General features: G+C 39.5%; 1 protein-coding gene across 7 annotated transcripts in view; it reads left to right on the top strand.

Annotated features, from left to right (window-relative positions):
• The window catches only part of vps9d1 (VPS9 domain containing 1), a 38,011-nt gene extending 24,379 nt beyond the window's left edge, over window positions 1-13,632 (top strand). For 4 of the 7 annotated variants that reach the window (XM_051073638.1, XM_018704040.2, XM_018704044.2 and 1 more), the window contains 2 exons: window positions 2,387-2,503; window positions 7,796-9,801. In XM_051073638.1, the coding sequence (XP_050929595.1) occupies window positions 2,387-2,498 (112 nt within the window). In that variant the 3' untranslated portion in view covers window positions 2,499-2,503; window positions 7,796-9,801. Of the gene's footprint in view, window positions 1-2,373; window positions 2,504-7,795; window positions 9,802-11,357 lie in introns of those variants that run through there. The other 3 variants (XR_007814006.1, XR_007814005.1, XM_051073639.1) reach the window with 3 other exon arrangements.
• The last annotated feature ends 1,260 nt before the right edge of the window (window positions 13,633-14,892 follow it).

Consider the following 14,892-nt stretch of genomic DNA (forward strand, 5'->3'; position numbering starts at 1 on the left):
TGCTATGCTTTTGACTCAAAAAGTTGACTCTGTGTCTGCTCCTTCAGGAGACCTCTGCCTTAAGGATCTCTACCGGAGTCAGTGGAAGCAAGTCCAAGAGCTTGCTGATTTGTTCTGGAAAAGATGGCGTCAAGAGTACTTGGCAACACTTCAGCCAAGGAGGAAATGGCAAGTGGACCAACCCAGCCTGCAAATTGGAGATGTTATGCTCCTGAAGGACAGCCAGGCCAAACGAAATGAATGGCCTACAGCAGTGGTCTCCAACCATTTTTTGTGCCACGGACTGGTTTAATATCAGACAATATTTTCACGGACCGGCCTTTAAGGTGTGGTGGATAAATACAACAAAATAAAATGATACGACCGGCATAACACTGATATTTTCTAAATATAATAATAAACATGAATCCACTGTGTATGCAACTTTATTAGCAGCATCCTCGTAACATTGCGCCAATATCATGAGTAATGGCCTCTCAGCCCCACACTCTCTGGTCGTAATGGTAAAGGTATCTTATGCCTTCAACATAAGATACACCACAGAAACAAATATAAAGTGAATGAAAAATACAACTCACCATAACGCTAAATCAGTGGGAGCCCTGAGCTTGTTCCTCTGCAACGGTCCCATCTAGGGGTAATAGGAGACAATGACACCTGAAGTGTGTTGCTTATGTCCAGTCTGCTCCATAATTTTGTTTTGGTTGCTGTCACTGCAGAAAACCCTGCTTCATACAGATAGGATGTCGGAAATGGCAACAGGGTTTTCAGTGCTGTTGTGGCAATCTCAGGGTATTCTGCCATGACTTTAATCCAGAACACCGGCAGTTGTTTGTCGTATATTTGTTGTCTCAAATATACGTTTAAGGCCGCCATCATTTGCGATCTTCAGCAGTTGATCATCTTCTTGCATAGACAGGCTGGATTCCGCTGGTTTGTTGGCAAATGGGTCGCGGATCCATTCCTTGGCAGTTTGTGGGTCTTTTGTGGTTGGGAAGTAGTACTCAAACTCTTTTAAAAGCAAAGACAGGTGATCGTGCACCAGCTGAGAGAATGAAAGCTCCGGCTCAGTCTCTTCCAAAATCCCCACTAATGTTTGAAACATGACAAACATACCTCTGTTCACGCACTGTCCTCACAAATCCAGTTTGGCTTTAAATTCAGCTACTTTATCTGCCAACTTTAAGACAATTGTCATTTTTCCCTGAAGTGACAGATTGAGTTCATTGAACAGGTTGAATATGTCACACAAGTAAGCGAGTTTTGTTACTTTTTTCCTGAGAGAAATCTCTGCACCGGCTCTCATAATTCAAACACTCTGGCCAGCGATCTCCCTCGGGATAACCATCTTATTTCTGTGTATAAGAGAAGGTGTCTGTGCTCCACGTCCATCTCCTCACAAAGCTGCTCGAACAGGCGCGAGTTAAGGGCGTGTGCTTTGATCTGGTTCATAACTTTAACTACATCATCCAGTACGCTTTTAAGTTCTGGTGGCATTTTTCTGCTAGCCAGCATTTCCCTGTGAATGACACAATGCGTAGACTCACATTCAGATGCAACTTCTTTAATCCAAGCAGTTAAACCAGACAGCAGCTCCGTCTGTGCATATGCCCACACAAATTGACCATTTCAGTTTTCCTGATATAGAATCATCCAGTGACTTGAATAGTTCTGCAGCTGTGGTTCTGGTTGGCAACGATAGTGTGCATTCATCAAATGCAGTACTTAGTAGTTGCTTATCTATTGTAGTAGAATTGGAAGTTTTGTGTATTAAACTTCTTTATGAATATTTCCAAACTAACACCACATTAGCTATATTACTTCACAACTACCATAGTCTGAGAAGAATCTTATTTTCTATACTTTCTCAGTCATCTCACTCTTTGTATACGTCATGCAGCACTGTGTCCTGTCTGCAGTCGTCTTGCTGTCATTAGTCCGAAGTCAGTCAGTGCAGATTTACACTCCAGCCCTCCCCTGTCTTTTGTCTGCTGTCGTCCCTCCCTCCTTCCATGCTGTCCCTCTCACATGTCATCCCTCTGTCCATCTCTCCCATCTTTCCTCATTCCTCCTGTATTGTATTGTTTTATTCTTTAACTAACCAATGTGGTTAAGGTTCTGCACATATATTCAGCCCTTTACTCACTACGGGAAAATGCTGATTTGCTGTTTTCAGCTGAATAGATAAATTGGGGCTCTATTCTGAACCTGGATGTTTATGATTCTTGTGGTCAGTCATGCCTCTGTGTTTGTGTTCTATTTGTGTCTGTTCTGTTTGTGTCTGCCTGTGTCCAGTAAGTTGAAATAAATGGAAGAAGAACTCTTTACCATATTTTTAACTTTTATTTACACATGTTTTGTCATAACCCTCAGCCCTCTGTTTCAGCTACCTGATAGGAGAGGAGGGCTACTGTCTGACCTCTATGCAGAGTGCCCTGGCCTATGTTGAGTCACTACACACAGGAGGAGCTCACTTTCCTGCAGACAAGCTCATATGAAAAAGGTAAAGGAAAGTTCATACTGGATTAACATTTTATTGGCCTTTGTGTAAAGTATGCTGAGAGCATGTGTAGTGAGTGCTTCATGAGAAGAGTCTTGAAATGTTTGATGTCACCATTGAAAACTTTGATTTGAAAATATAATAAAAAATACTGATGAATATTAAAAAATTATGTGCCCAATCTTAAATCTCTGTAGATGGTAGAATTGCGGCATGAAAACAATTCAATTCAGTTCAGTTTTATTTATATAGTGCCGAATCACAACAAAAGTCATCTCAAGGCACTTTTCATATAGAGCAGGTCTAGACCATACTCATTAAAATAGGTATTTACAGAGACCCACCAACAGTTCTCTCCATGAGCAAGCACTAGGCAACAGTGGCATGGAAAAACTTCCTTTTAAGAGGCAGAAACCACAAGCAGAACCAGGATTGCCTCCCATTCTACTCTTGGAAACTCTGGGAACCATCAGTAAACCAGAATTCTGGTAGCTCAGTGTCCTAGTGGGATTGTAGGGGACTATGAGATCTTTAAGGTAAAATGGAGCCTGACCATTAAGAGCTTTGTAGGTGAGGAGGAAGTATGGTCTCTTTTCTCTCTCTGTCAGTAATCGTGCTGCAGCATTTTGGATCAGCTACAGAGTCTTTAGAGACTTGTTGGGGTAGCCTGATAATAATGAATTACAGTAGTTCAGCCTGGAAGTAACAAATGCATGGACTAGTTTTTCTGCATCCTTTTGAGACAGAAAATGTCTAATTTTGGCGATATTACACAGGTGAAAGAAGTCCTAGAAGTTTGTTTTATGTGTGAGTTAAAGGACATATCCTGGTGAAGATAAAGATAACTCCCAGATTCCTTACAGTGGAGCTGGGAGCCAGGGCAATGCCGTCTAATGGAACTACATCGTTAGAAAATGTATTTCTGACGTGTGTGTGGGACCGATTACAATGACTTCAGTTTTATGAGTTCAACTGTAAAAAAATGCTTGTCATTCAAGTTTTAATGTCCCTAAGGCAAGCCTGGCGTTTGGCTAGCTGATTGGTTTCGTTAGGCTTCATTGACAGATAAAGCTGTGTATCATCTGCATAACAATGGAAATTTATAGAGTGATTCCTGATAATGTTGCCCAAGGGAAGCATATACAAAGTGAAGAGGATTGGTCCAAGCACTGACCGTTGTGGAACTCCATGTCTAACTTTTGTATGCATGGAGGAGTAGTTGTTAACATGTACAAACTGAAGCCTATTAGATAGATAGGACTTAAACCAGTTTAGTGCAGTTCCTTTAATCCCAATAAAATGCTCCAGTCTCTGTAAAATTACGTGATGGTCAATCGTATCAAAAGCAGCACTGAGATCTAACAAGACTGTTGTCTGATGCAATTAGGAGCTCGTTTGTAACTTACAAGTGCTGTCTCTGTGCTATGATACAATCTAAATCCTGACTGAAAATCCTCAAACTGTTATCTTGGAGAAAGTCACACAACTGTTTTGCAACTTCTTTCTCCAGGATTTTAAAAAGAAAACAGAAGATAGTTTTATGAACAGCGCTGTTGCATTAATAACTAAATATGACTCAATGGACCAAAACGGAGGAGAGTGAACTTTGAACTTGTATGGCAAACATTCCAAGTTACAACTATATGGTCGGATGTTGTTGACTTCTCTCCAAGTCAGCAAAAAAATCAGTTATTGCAGCTGATTTTTTACCTTTACCGTTACCTATCCAGGTGTTAAGGATTAGCAGATTCAATGATTCAAACCTCTGCTGAAGTTTTGGAGAAAACTAAACCCACAGTGATTCCAGAGGCCTATACTACGAAGGGAGTTTAACCTTCTCTGATTTAACTCAGGGTTATCAAGGGAAGTTGGGGTTGACAAATGGTACTACGACGGTGGTTAAGATGTCTGTGTTAATCGGAGTTAGTGCGTGTGCATACAAGGGGCATGCACTGTATCTCTCAGATGAAGAGCGCACGTTAATTCAGTCGGTTTACAAGGAATTTAAAGAGACTCTAATGACACAATGTAAAACTGCGGCTGCCAACAAAGCCAGGGAGACTTATGAAATGTTCTCTGGATTCTTCATGTTAACAGTATTTCAGCTGCAGCCTCAGTGGAAATCTGAACCTGGATGAAATATAAGCATTCTATAAAGTGGTACACATTCATTAATACTGCATGTTTTGGTATGTAGTCTACAATTACAACAGCCTGTCGCATTATATTGTCTTTCAGGACAATAATTCCCCCCACCCCATTTAAAGGATTTTTCAAATCGATGATATGCAACACTAATGATGCTAAATTCTGCTGCTTGACTGTGAGAAAAAGAAATTACAAATGAAAATAACTGAAATTGAAAATGGAAAATGCGGAGCATAAAATACACCATTTATTGGTCCACATATCTCTACGACCCACTACATACTTTTATTTTTTGGTGGTGGTGGTGGTGGGGGACTGACAGTCTTTAGACAACCCCCATCCTACAGAGTCAGCCTCTCTCAGTTGTTGAGCCAATACCAATTAGTTCTTCCACCTGTGGGGCACTACTTAGGTAGAAGTAACACCGAGTTAACCATGAACATAAACTGCTTGGAGCATAAATTGCCATGGCAGCAGACCCCGTGTAAAACCTATCCACCTTTCGTAGTAATCAGGAAGTTACACCTGACATCACTAAGTTACTCCTGAAGTTACCCTGATAAGCCAGTAACCTCGCTTCGTAGTATAGACCTCAGCTCAGTCATTTTCCAAAGCACGTTTAAGTCATGTGCTTCAAACTAACATCAGTCGATATTATATTGAAATTTCTGTGGTTAGGTGTTCTTATCGCACATTTGTTTTTGTTTTTTTATTAAACAACTTTATCACTGTAGACAAAAATGCCTCCAAAGGGAAATAGGACATCGGCTCAATTTTAAAGAACTGAAGTGTAAGTAACAGCTTTTATTTTTTTCATGGCTCGATCAAGAGCAGAGTTATTTCTGCTGATGGGACATTAAGACATGAACATTACCTCCACTCACTGAGCCTTTTATTATGAAGTACGTAGTAGCATACTACCTGGAGGTTTTATATGTTTATTTTCATGGAACATTAGTATATATTGTTATAAAGATTTGACCTGATCACTGGTGTCTCACTTTACTGTTTGGTGGATCTGATCATTAGAACAGACTGAACTGTGGAGCAGAGGCCACTCTGAGCAGTTATGAGGAGAGATTAGGGAGGGATGGAGTGAAATAGACTCAGACTGGTGCATTACACTGAGGGATGAGTGTGTTGCTGAATGGCTTGTCTGGAGCCCAAGGTGATGTTTCCACACTGCTACTCAGCAGGACAGGCCATGATGACAGTGCCTCTTATAAAATGTGACATCCTCAACCGGCACTCCCCAAAACTCCTAGTGACACAATGATTCCACAACAGCCAAATATTGAACTTTGCAGACCACTGTGCTCCACAGAGCTGTCGCTTTTCTGCCGGGTCGCTGGATTGAGATGTGGGAGTGTTCTGAGTGTTTCATACAGGAGGAACAGATTAAGTTTGTAGATGTTACATGAATGACTTAACATCTTCAGTTATGCAATGCAGATTTTACCGCATTCATAACTAATAAAGTAAAATTAATTTTCAGATGCTTTTAGCCAATACTTTAGAAATCTTTTAAAGCATCCAGGGTCAAAAGCAAGCTCTAATTCAAACTCTGCTTGTTCTTACTTCTTTACTTTAAACAGAATATATACAGACGTATTTGAAATTAGACAAACATCTCTGGTGCAGATACTTTCATACTGTGCAGAGCATGAGGACACACTGAATGAAATGCAGTAAATCAGTTACTGTGGTCATCACAGTGAGTAGATCTCTGAGTGCTCCAACATAATATAAATAATTGCCAGTGGATGAAATCTGTTTTGGATGTTCATTAGAGTCCCGCTGTTTCCATTTTGTTGATCTTCAGTATTTAAAGTCACTGGGGTTTTTATGTGATCATGGCATCAGTAAAATTTATAAGAAACAAAACTTTTTCAGTATTTTTCATACTCTAAGGAACAGCTGTTTTTTCCTCATTGCCACCTCCTTCAGTATTTGAAGTAATCTCAAAAAACTGTCTAAGGTTTCTTGGTTTTCACCTTCCTCCTTGATATTATAACTAAATGTCAGTGTCTGTGTTGACCTAGTACCGAATTATATATTGCTATCATATCCTTACCTAGATATGAACGTTTACAATATTAATATCAAAAAAGAAACAATATGGACTGTATCAAATATCTTGGCTTACCCCTCCACCCCCATCACTGCCACACTCCATGCACGGGTGAAGGCAGCACTAGTCAGTGAAGAAGATGTGTGGACCAAGATGAGGTCAGTGATTTGGTGGAAGAAAAGAAATTACCCTGTGATATTTGAAATGTTTTGGGATTGGGAAGGAGCAGGTACGAGAGAGAGATGTGTTGTATAGGGCCTGCCTCAACCAAGGCAGCACGACTAATATGTTTCATTACCTAAAGCTACACCTCAAAGAACAACCTTGCAATGAAGTCAGACACGTGTTGCCAGTCATCCTGTATTCAGCCTGAAGAAGGTTTGATTGCTGATGTTTTCTGTAGTATAACAACATACAAGCTGACTTGGAGCAGACACAAAGTTACAGATGCTATACATCACACATCGCGACAGATGTGATGCCTGTGTCTGTTAATTTAGCCAAAGACTGTGATTTGTCTCTTCTGATCAATAAAATATTTTGTCAAGTAACTGCATTTTCTACATCCATTATCATTATACTGTTATACAAAGGCTTTATTCTCACTGTTGCTGCACTTAAAATTTCACATTTCTAGAGATATTTGGCATAAATATGGAAGAATGAAATTTGTCCATATCGTGTAGTCCTATGTTGAAAGTCACTACATACAATGAGGGTAAAGAACACTGATTTCAGACCTGCTGTTTCGCTATAGTGTCTTCATGTTTTAACTTTAACTGAGCTTTCCAACCATCTGTTTCCACTGTAACTGTAGTTTAAAAAACATCATCTAAGTACAATAAAAAAAATTCCCCAATGTTTGGCCTGGTCAGCTTTGGTCAGGTGGGCTGCTGGGCTGTGGTAGTACACTGGGGGAAACAGTGGGCCTAGAGCAACAGACTGGGCAGAGGAAGCAAAGAGTAATGAGACACACAGTAACAGTGTCATTCTGGGTCAGATGCAACTTGACTTAACCGTGAATATTGTTTTGAATATGTTTCCAATGTAATAAGTTTTCCATTTTGTGTTTGTAGGCTGCTTCAAACCCTCTGACAGTCCATCCCACATTGCGCTACGGAGAAGCAACAGCAGTATACAAACACAGTACTCAGTTTACAACAGAGGACTAAACCAGGGCCCATGACTAATTTCTAACCAAATCAGACCCTGCATGGAGCCAAAGTGGACTTTACTGGGTCCTCAGAGATTGGGTTTTCAAACTATAAAGGATTAACTAGCACTTGTTAAGGGGATTACTGTCCATGGTTAAGATTGGATTTGTCTTAGGGAACCTTGATAAGTAATCCAACTGATTATATTAACACTTACAAAGGAAAACCCTGCATATGGTTCCCATGGTTTACAAATGAATTCTCTTTGAGAATCCTGTATCTAGAAATACATGTATGTCCCAGTGAGTTTGCTGAAAAACAGCAAGTAATTGTGGCTGTAAGTATTCCTAACCTAATATTATGATGTAATATGTAATATTAAAATCACCCCACCTTCCCTAGAATAATAAATCCTGTTTGAACGTGACTTTGTTTTAGGAAATCTTCTGGAAAGCAACACTGTCTCAGACTGAATCTCAAATGTTTTAATCTGTGTACCTTTTTGCTTTTTTTCATGCAAACTCACAAATCAGATTGTGTGCATGTGTTTGTGTGTTGTTAAAACTGAATGAAAAAATGATTCAAGTATAAATGTATGCACTTGGTGTTGAGATGTGCAGGGGTCAGGCGACACTGGATGTTGGTTTGAGTTCAGACAGCAGATCTATTTGCAGATAGACTTGCCTACAGGACAGACAGCGGTTGTCAGAAATGCCACTTAACAAGGACACTGAGACGCTGAAGGCAGACAGGACAGGGTGGGGGGTCTTGTTGGTAGCATCTGTTGACAGCCTTTGTGTAACAGCGTGTTGGTTAACATTTCAGGTCAGCATACAGGAACATGATTAGGTAGTACTTACTGTAGGTAGAAATACTGTTGCACTTTGTTAGTTTGCTTCACTGTTTGCGTGCGTGTGTGTTGTCTTTAGGATAGGTTGAAAGCCACAGTAACTGCACGTACATGTGATCATTTTCTGTCCATCTGGATTTCTGATGTTATTTTCAAATGGAATTATTTTTTTCTTTCTTGTTTGTATGATTACATTTCCATTACTACACTGAATTTATTTTTAATGCCATGTTTCAAAATCAACAAACTTTAACTAAAAAAAGCTGAAAGGTAACCCCATTTTCACAGCCTGTTTTCTACATTTCAGTCATTTATGTCCTTCATGTCTGCATTGCCACAATTACAGCAAGAGAGCAAAAAAACAACTGATGCATTTGGAAATAGATCGGAGATCTTGAAGTGCTTAGAGAATATTAGATGTCTGGTATTAAAGGGATCATGTTGATGACTGGACAGTGTCTTTTTTTTTTTTTTTTTAGTAATTCTTTGAGTCCTTCGAGCTGTTTGGTTTTAAACACATGCAGATGATGGATTGAGTGTTTACCTGAGGTTCATGTGTTTTTACATTTTTTTTTTTTAGCTTGATGAATCAGAAGATAGTGCTAATTACATTATGGGCTAAAATATGCAAAAAACATTAGTTTGTTCCTCCAGTGTCTGTTCTCAGTTCACTCAGATTGAAAAACTACAGTTTAATGAGTTATCATTTTATTTTGTTTGGATTGTCTGCTCGCTTGAATTTCTTATCCTTTTTTTTTATTTGAGGTGGTTTCAAAACATGTGAGATGTTGTCTGAACTAATTTCCTTTTACTTACATTTTGTGACTTTAACGCCAAAAACAGATTTTGTCATTTTGTCATGTAATAAATGTTATTCTAATAAAAATGTCAGGATGCTGTGATATTTTACAAAGTGGATTAAACCACTACAGTCATGTAAATGAGTTATTGTACATTTTGTGATAATGTGAGTGTTATTTCATTATGAAACTGACTGTGAAAGCTTTGGAATGTACTACTGAGACTGAAGAGTATGTTTGAGAGATGCGTCAATAAAGAGAAGACAGACAAGTTGAAATTGTTCATGTGTTGTGGTCTGTCTTGACCTTTAGCTTCACCCTGGCCAGGGAGCGTGTATTACGAAGCAAGTTCAACATACCTGGGCCTCTCTTTGAGGTACCTGAACTTATTAAAACTAACATTGATAATCCTGGATCCCTGTTCACAAAGCCGATGCCTATACTACGAAGGTTATCAAGGAAAGTCAGGGTTGACAAATTTACTGTCCTAGATTGTTGAGAAAACCCTGACTGCCTCAATCTGTGTTAAACGATACTACAACAGTGGCTAAGGTGTCGGTAACTTGAGTCGGTGTTAATCAGAGTTTGTGCGTGTGCATAAAACGCGCGTTCACTCTCAGATGATACGCACACATAAATTCTGTCGGTTTACAAGGAATTTAAAGAGACTAACGACAAAATGTGAAACCACATCTGCCAACAACGCCAGGGAGACTTGTCAAATGTTCTCTCCATTCTTAATTTGTAATATAAGGACATGTAAAATATGTGATAATTTTTCGGATACTTGGACTACAGACAACACGTGGGTCACATGTCTGAAAATGAGCTGTTAGGCACTGTTAATGATGTTCTGCCTGGAACACTCAGGCTGTATATGTATGAATATAATGCTATTATGTTCAGTATGAACTTCATGTTAACAGTATTTCAGCTGCAGCCTCAGTGGAAATCTGAACCTGGATGAAATATAAGCATTCTATAAAGTGGTACACATTCATATTTCCCATCATTAATATTGCATGTTTTGGTATGTAGTCTACAATTACAACAGCCAGTCGCATTATATTGTCCTTCAGAACAATAATGCCCTCCACCCCCATTTAAAGGATTATTCAAATATAATATGTAATACAAATATAATATGCAACACTAATTATGCTAAATTAAATAAAGAGAAAAGAGAAAATGCGGAGCACAAAAAAACACCATTTATTGCTCCACATATCTCTACCATCCACTACATACTTTTTTTTTCGGTGGGGTGGGGGGCTGACAGTCTTTAGACAGCCTCCGTTCTGCGGAGTCAGCCTCTCTCAGTCGTGCCAGTAATGATTGGTTCTTCCACCTGTGGGGCAGTACTTAGGTAGAACACCGGTAACACCAAATTAACTGTGAACATAAACTGCTCGGAACAGTTTAAAGATGCACCGTAAATTACCATGGCAGCAGACCTCAGATAAAACTTTTCGTAGTACAGGCCTCAGGCCTCAAGTCATTAGATCTTTGGCTTCAAACTTAACAATTCCTACTGTAAATACTGTATCTATATCGATAATTGCAATTTTATATATTTAATATTCTATTATTATTTTTTAACAGAACATAATACAATGGAACAGATGGCCTCAGACACACACACAGACATATGCAAAAGGAGAAAAAACTAAACAAATACAAACCAAAAACATGTAGAAACACCTCAAAGAAGGTCCAGAGAAATGGGAGGAACCTGAGCTAAATTTGAAGTGCCATGGCAAAGGGTCTGAATACTTGTGATATGTGCAAAAATTTCTGAAATTCTGTCTTCTGACTTCTTTTTGTTTTCTTCAAGATGTTTCACCTCATCGAAAAAGACTGCAGATGGGGATGGTGCCTGGATGATGCAGGAGGCTATGATGGGCTCATGGCTGAATATCAGCAGAAGCCTGTGGACTTGAAGAAAAAACAACATGCCACTCTGAATCAGTCACAATCACCACCAGCAGCCACTACAGCACCACCCAGCATGTCAATCGCCTCTTGCTTGCTTTCTCTTGTTCTTTCTCTCCTTGAATGTCTTCTTTGTGTCCCTTTCTGGTTCATTTACCTTGTAACCCCCAGACCACTGAGTACACTGGTCACTACCTCCTGATGAGGGTTTTAATAACCATCATACAGTGCAGCAGTGCAGTGTCAGTATTAGCTGTATACTTAGCATCTTAAACCATCACAGTTACATTTTCAGCCTTATATTTTAAAGCTTTGTTTGCTCTTAATCGGTTTCCCTCCAGGAGTAAGCTTAATAACACCATCATCGGCATGTTACTGAAGCTAGAGCCAGAGACAATTAGCTAGCTTAGCATAAAGACTGGAAGCAGGGGGAAACAGACTGGCTACCTCCAAAGATATTTGCCCCCAAACTTCTCTAAAGCTTACACATTATATTTTGCTTGTTTGCCTGTTTCAGTCACAACTTTGTTGTCACCATTTGTTTTATGTACAAATCCCTCTTTGAAAGGAGCCAGACTGGCTGCTGTGTCTCCATTTGCTGTCATAATTCTAATTCAAGCTACTTGCCGCCTGCTGGCCATTAACATTAGACCACTATTACATTACATGAATATGATAATGCGCTGAATATGACCATATATATTTGTGTGTATTAATAGTTACCTTTAATACACTGTCAACATGAAAAATGACTACAGCCTCTCAGTGAAGAGCAGTGTACTATCAGAGGATCACCACTGTCTGCTCTGCTGTTCTCTTTCTATTTTAGAGAATATCAGGGACTTTAACCTCATGTTAACACAGCATAAATCTCAAAATGTGTACTTACAGAAGTGGGGACAAAGGCTTCATTCTTTTATTTAATAGACAGAAATGTGCACAATAGTGAGAAGAATGACAGTTCCACTAGTGCTCCTCCTAACATGGCTGCTGTGGTAAAATGCTCACCCTGTTGACATACTTTGGCCCTAAACCACTTTACAAACCACATTTTGAACCAATTGGTTTATAATTGAGTTGCTCTGTGTTACATGCTGGCATATGTCTGTGTTTATGAGTATGGTGATTTTGTGTCCTCTCAGCATGGTGGGACACACCCTGGTGGATATAGCGTGACTTGAGAGGTCTGACTCTGTGCTTTCGTGACCTCAGAGCTGGCTGCTGATATGACACAAGCCTCTTGAGTGTGTGAGCATTTATCAATGATTTCCAAAACAACAAGCATGAAGGCAGCTCTTATTAAATAGATGCAGCATTTACGGGCCTATCACCCTTTTCTCACTGTGTCATGACTCCTAGTGACACCAGGCAGGGAAAAAAATTATACCTCATCAGAGACAACACACACACACACACACACACACACACACACACACACACACATACATACATACATACATACATACACACGCACTCCTGCCATCATAGCTCCTGCTTAAATTAAACTACCATCTGTTAGTCAGCTTGTCACACCATCTCTTGTGGCGTTGCCTGGCCAGCCAACATGTGGTGTGTTGGTTTTTCAGAAACTGAAAGCTTTATTGCTGTTTTAGTGAGGTCTTGCTGCTTGCTCACAAAAGGCAGAGCACCAAGCTTATGGCTTGTTTTCCATCTGGTTCAAGATTTTAATCCCTCATCTCAGCCACTCCCGTTTTTAATCAAAAGCAGAGGAGCAATTTGGCGGCCACTCAACTATTGAACTGTTCTTCCTTCTTGTATCAGAGTTCTAATGATACTCTCGTTGCTACTCTGTTGTCACATCAGGTGCAGGGCAGGGCCGAACCATCAACAGATGTCTCCATCCCTTTTCATCTACACAAACATCAGTTTGTCAGAATAAATGTGTTCAATCTGAGCTATGTTAGTGCAGTTGCAATTCCCCTGGTTACCAATAAGCTGAATGCTGCATACTACCTTTTTTCTGCCTATAGTCTCATTCCTGTAATAAAAAAAGGGATTTGTCAAGAATGAATTGTAGGATCCTGGCTGGTTCATCACAAGGCTTAACCCTTTATCGTGCATTCATTGAAATACTTGGAAATTCAAAATTTCAACCCTAGAGTGTCATAGCAGGGCACAACAAGACTTTTTTACTTTTGGGACATTTTTGAAAATATTCAATTTTCATGTAGAAAATCAAGATCATTGAAGTTACCATATGTGGTTCCTTGCCCGTCTAGGTTAAAAAAATTCTAAAAGGTGTATATATAAAGAAAATACAAAAACACATATAAAGTTAAAGGAACATTATTTTTAACATGTTCCATTGAACATAAATAACACACATATATCTATATATAACATAACAATATATATATATATGATTCTCACTACGACGCCATTTGATGTCTGCGAAGTACATATATAGTCACTTGCAGTAAAGGTTAGTTAGCAGCACATTTTTTTTGATCTAGATTGGTAGACAGAACTCACAGTGTGTCTTTTTCAGCTTAAACAAGAGTCCATGAGCTCCATGAGGTTGTACTTCTGCTAAATCAGCATCATGTCATAGTGATGATGCAACATGTTGATGTTATACTTACGAGGCTGATTGAGCACACAGCTACAGCTGAGGACGATGGGAATACCAGTAGTTTTGCAGATATTTGGTCATAAACCAAAGTACTACAGAATTTAGATTTTGAACTGCTGATGGTGCTGGATAAATCATCAGAAGATCAGATCAGAAGATCAGATCACCACAGTTAGTAGGATTCATGGTCTGGGAGCGATCTTGTAGATGGTGAGATATGTCACTAGAAACATCCACATTTTGACTCACTGCTGGTGCTACAGGAGAAGTGAGGGGAATACCAAATACCAAATATCATGACAATTCATCCACTAGATGCTGACACATTCAATTAAAAAACCAAAAATATCAACCTCATTGTTGCAGTAGAAGAAATGTCATGGATCTCCAAAGTTCATTTAACAGTTGAGATATTTCAGTCTGAACCAAAGCAGTGAACAGAGGGATCAACTGACGTAACCATCTCTACAGCCATGCTGCTGGTGTGGCCCAGAATAATCACAGTCCCACATTTTTCTTTGGACCAACAGTTTTCAAGTGCTCCAACATCAAAGCAAATGTTCCATCAATTTTTTCTCATGACATTTAATCTGTTCACTAACATTCCCTCTCTGACTGATCCTCAGTCTGTTGAACCTGGTTTGGAGGCTGTGGCTCCTCATTCCCTCTGAGACAAAAGCCAGTTTTCTTTTCCTATTAGAATGAAATGAGTCATCATCAGAGGGTGAACTTGCCTGTTTGTCTCGGTGTGTTTGATCATTTCCGTCCCTTTCACTGGGAAAGAAAGGGAGGCAGAAGGAGGAGGAGATGAAGAGGAAGAGAAAGAGGGGCATTGGTATGTCCC

The sequence above is a fragment of the Lates calcarifer genome, linkage group LG10 (assembly GCF_001640805.2).
Source record: "Lates calcarifer isolate ASB-BC8 linkage group LG10, TLL_Latcal_v3, whole genome shotgun sequence".
Classification (NCBI taxonomy): Eukaryota; Metazoa; Chordata; class Actinopteri; family Centropomidae; genus Lates; species Lates calcarifer.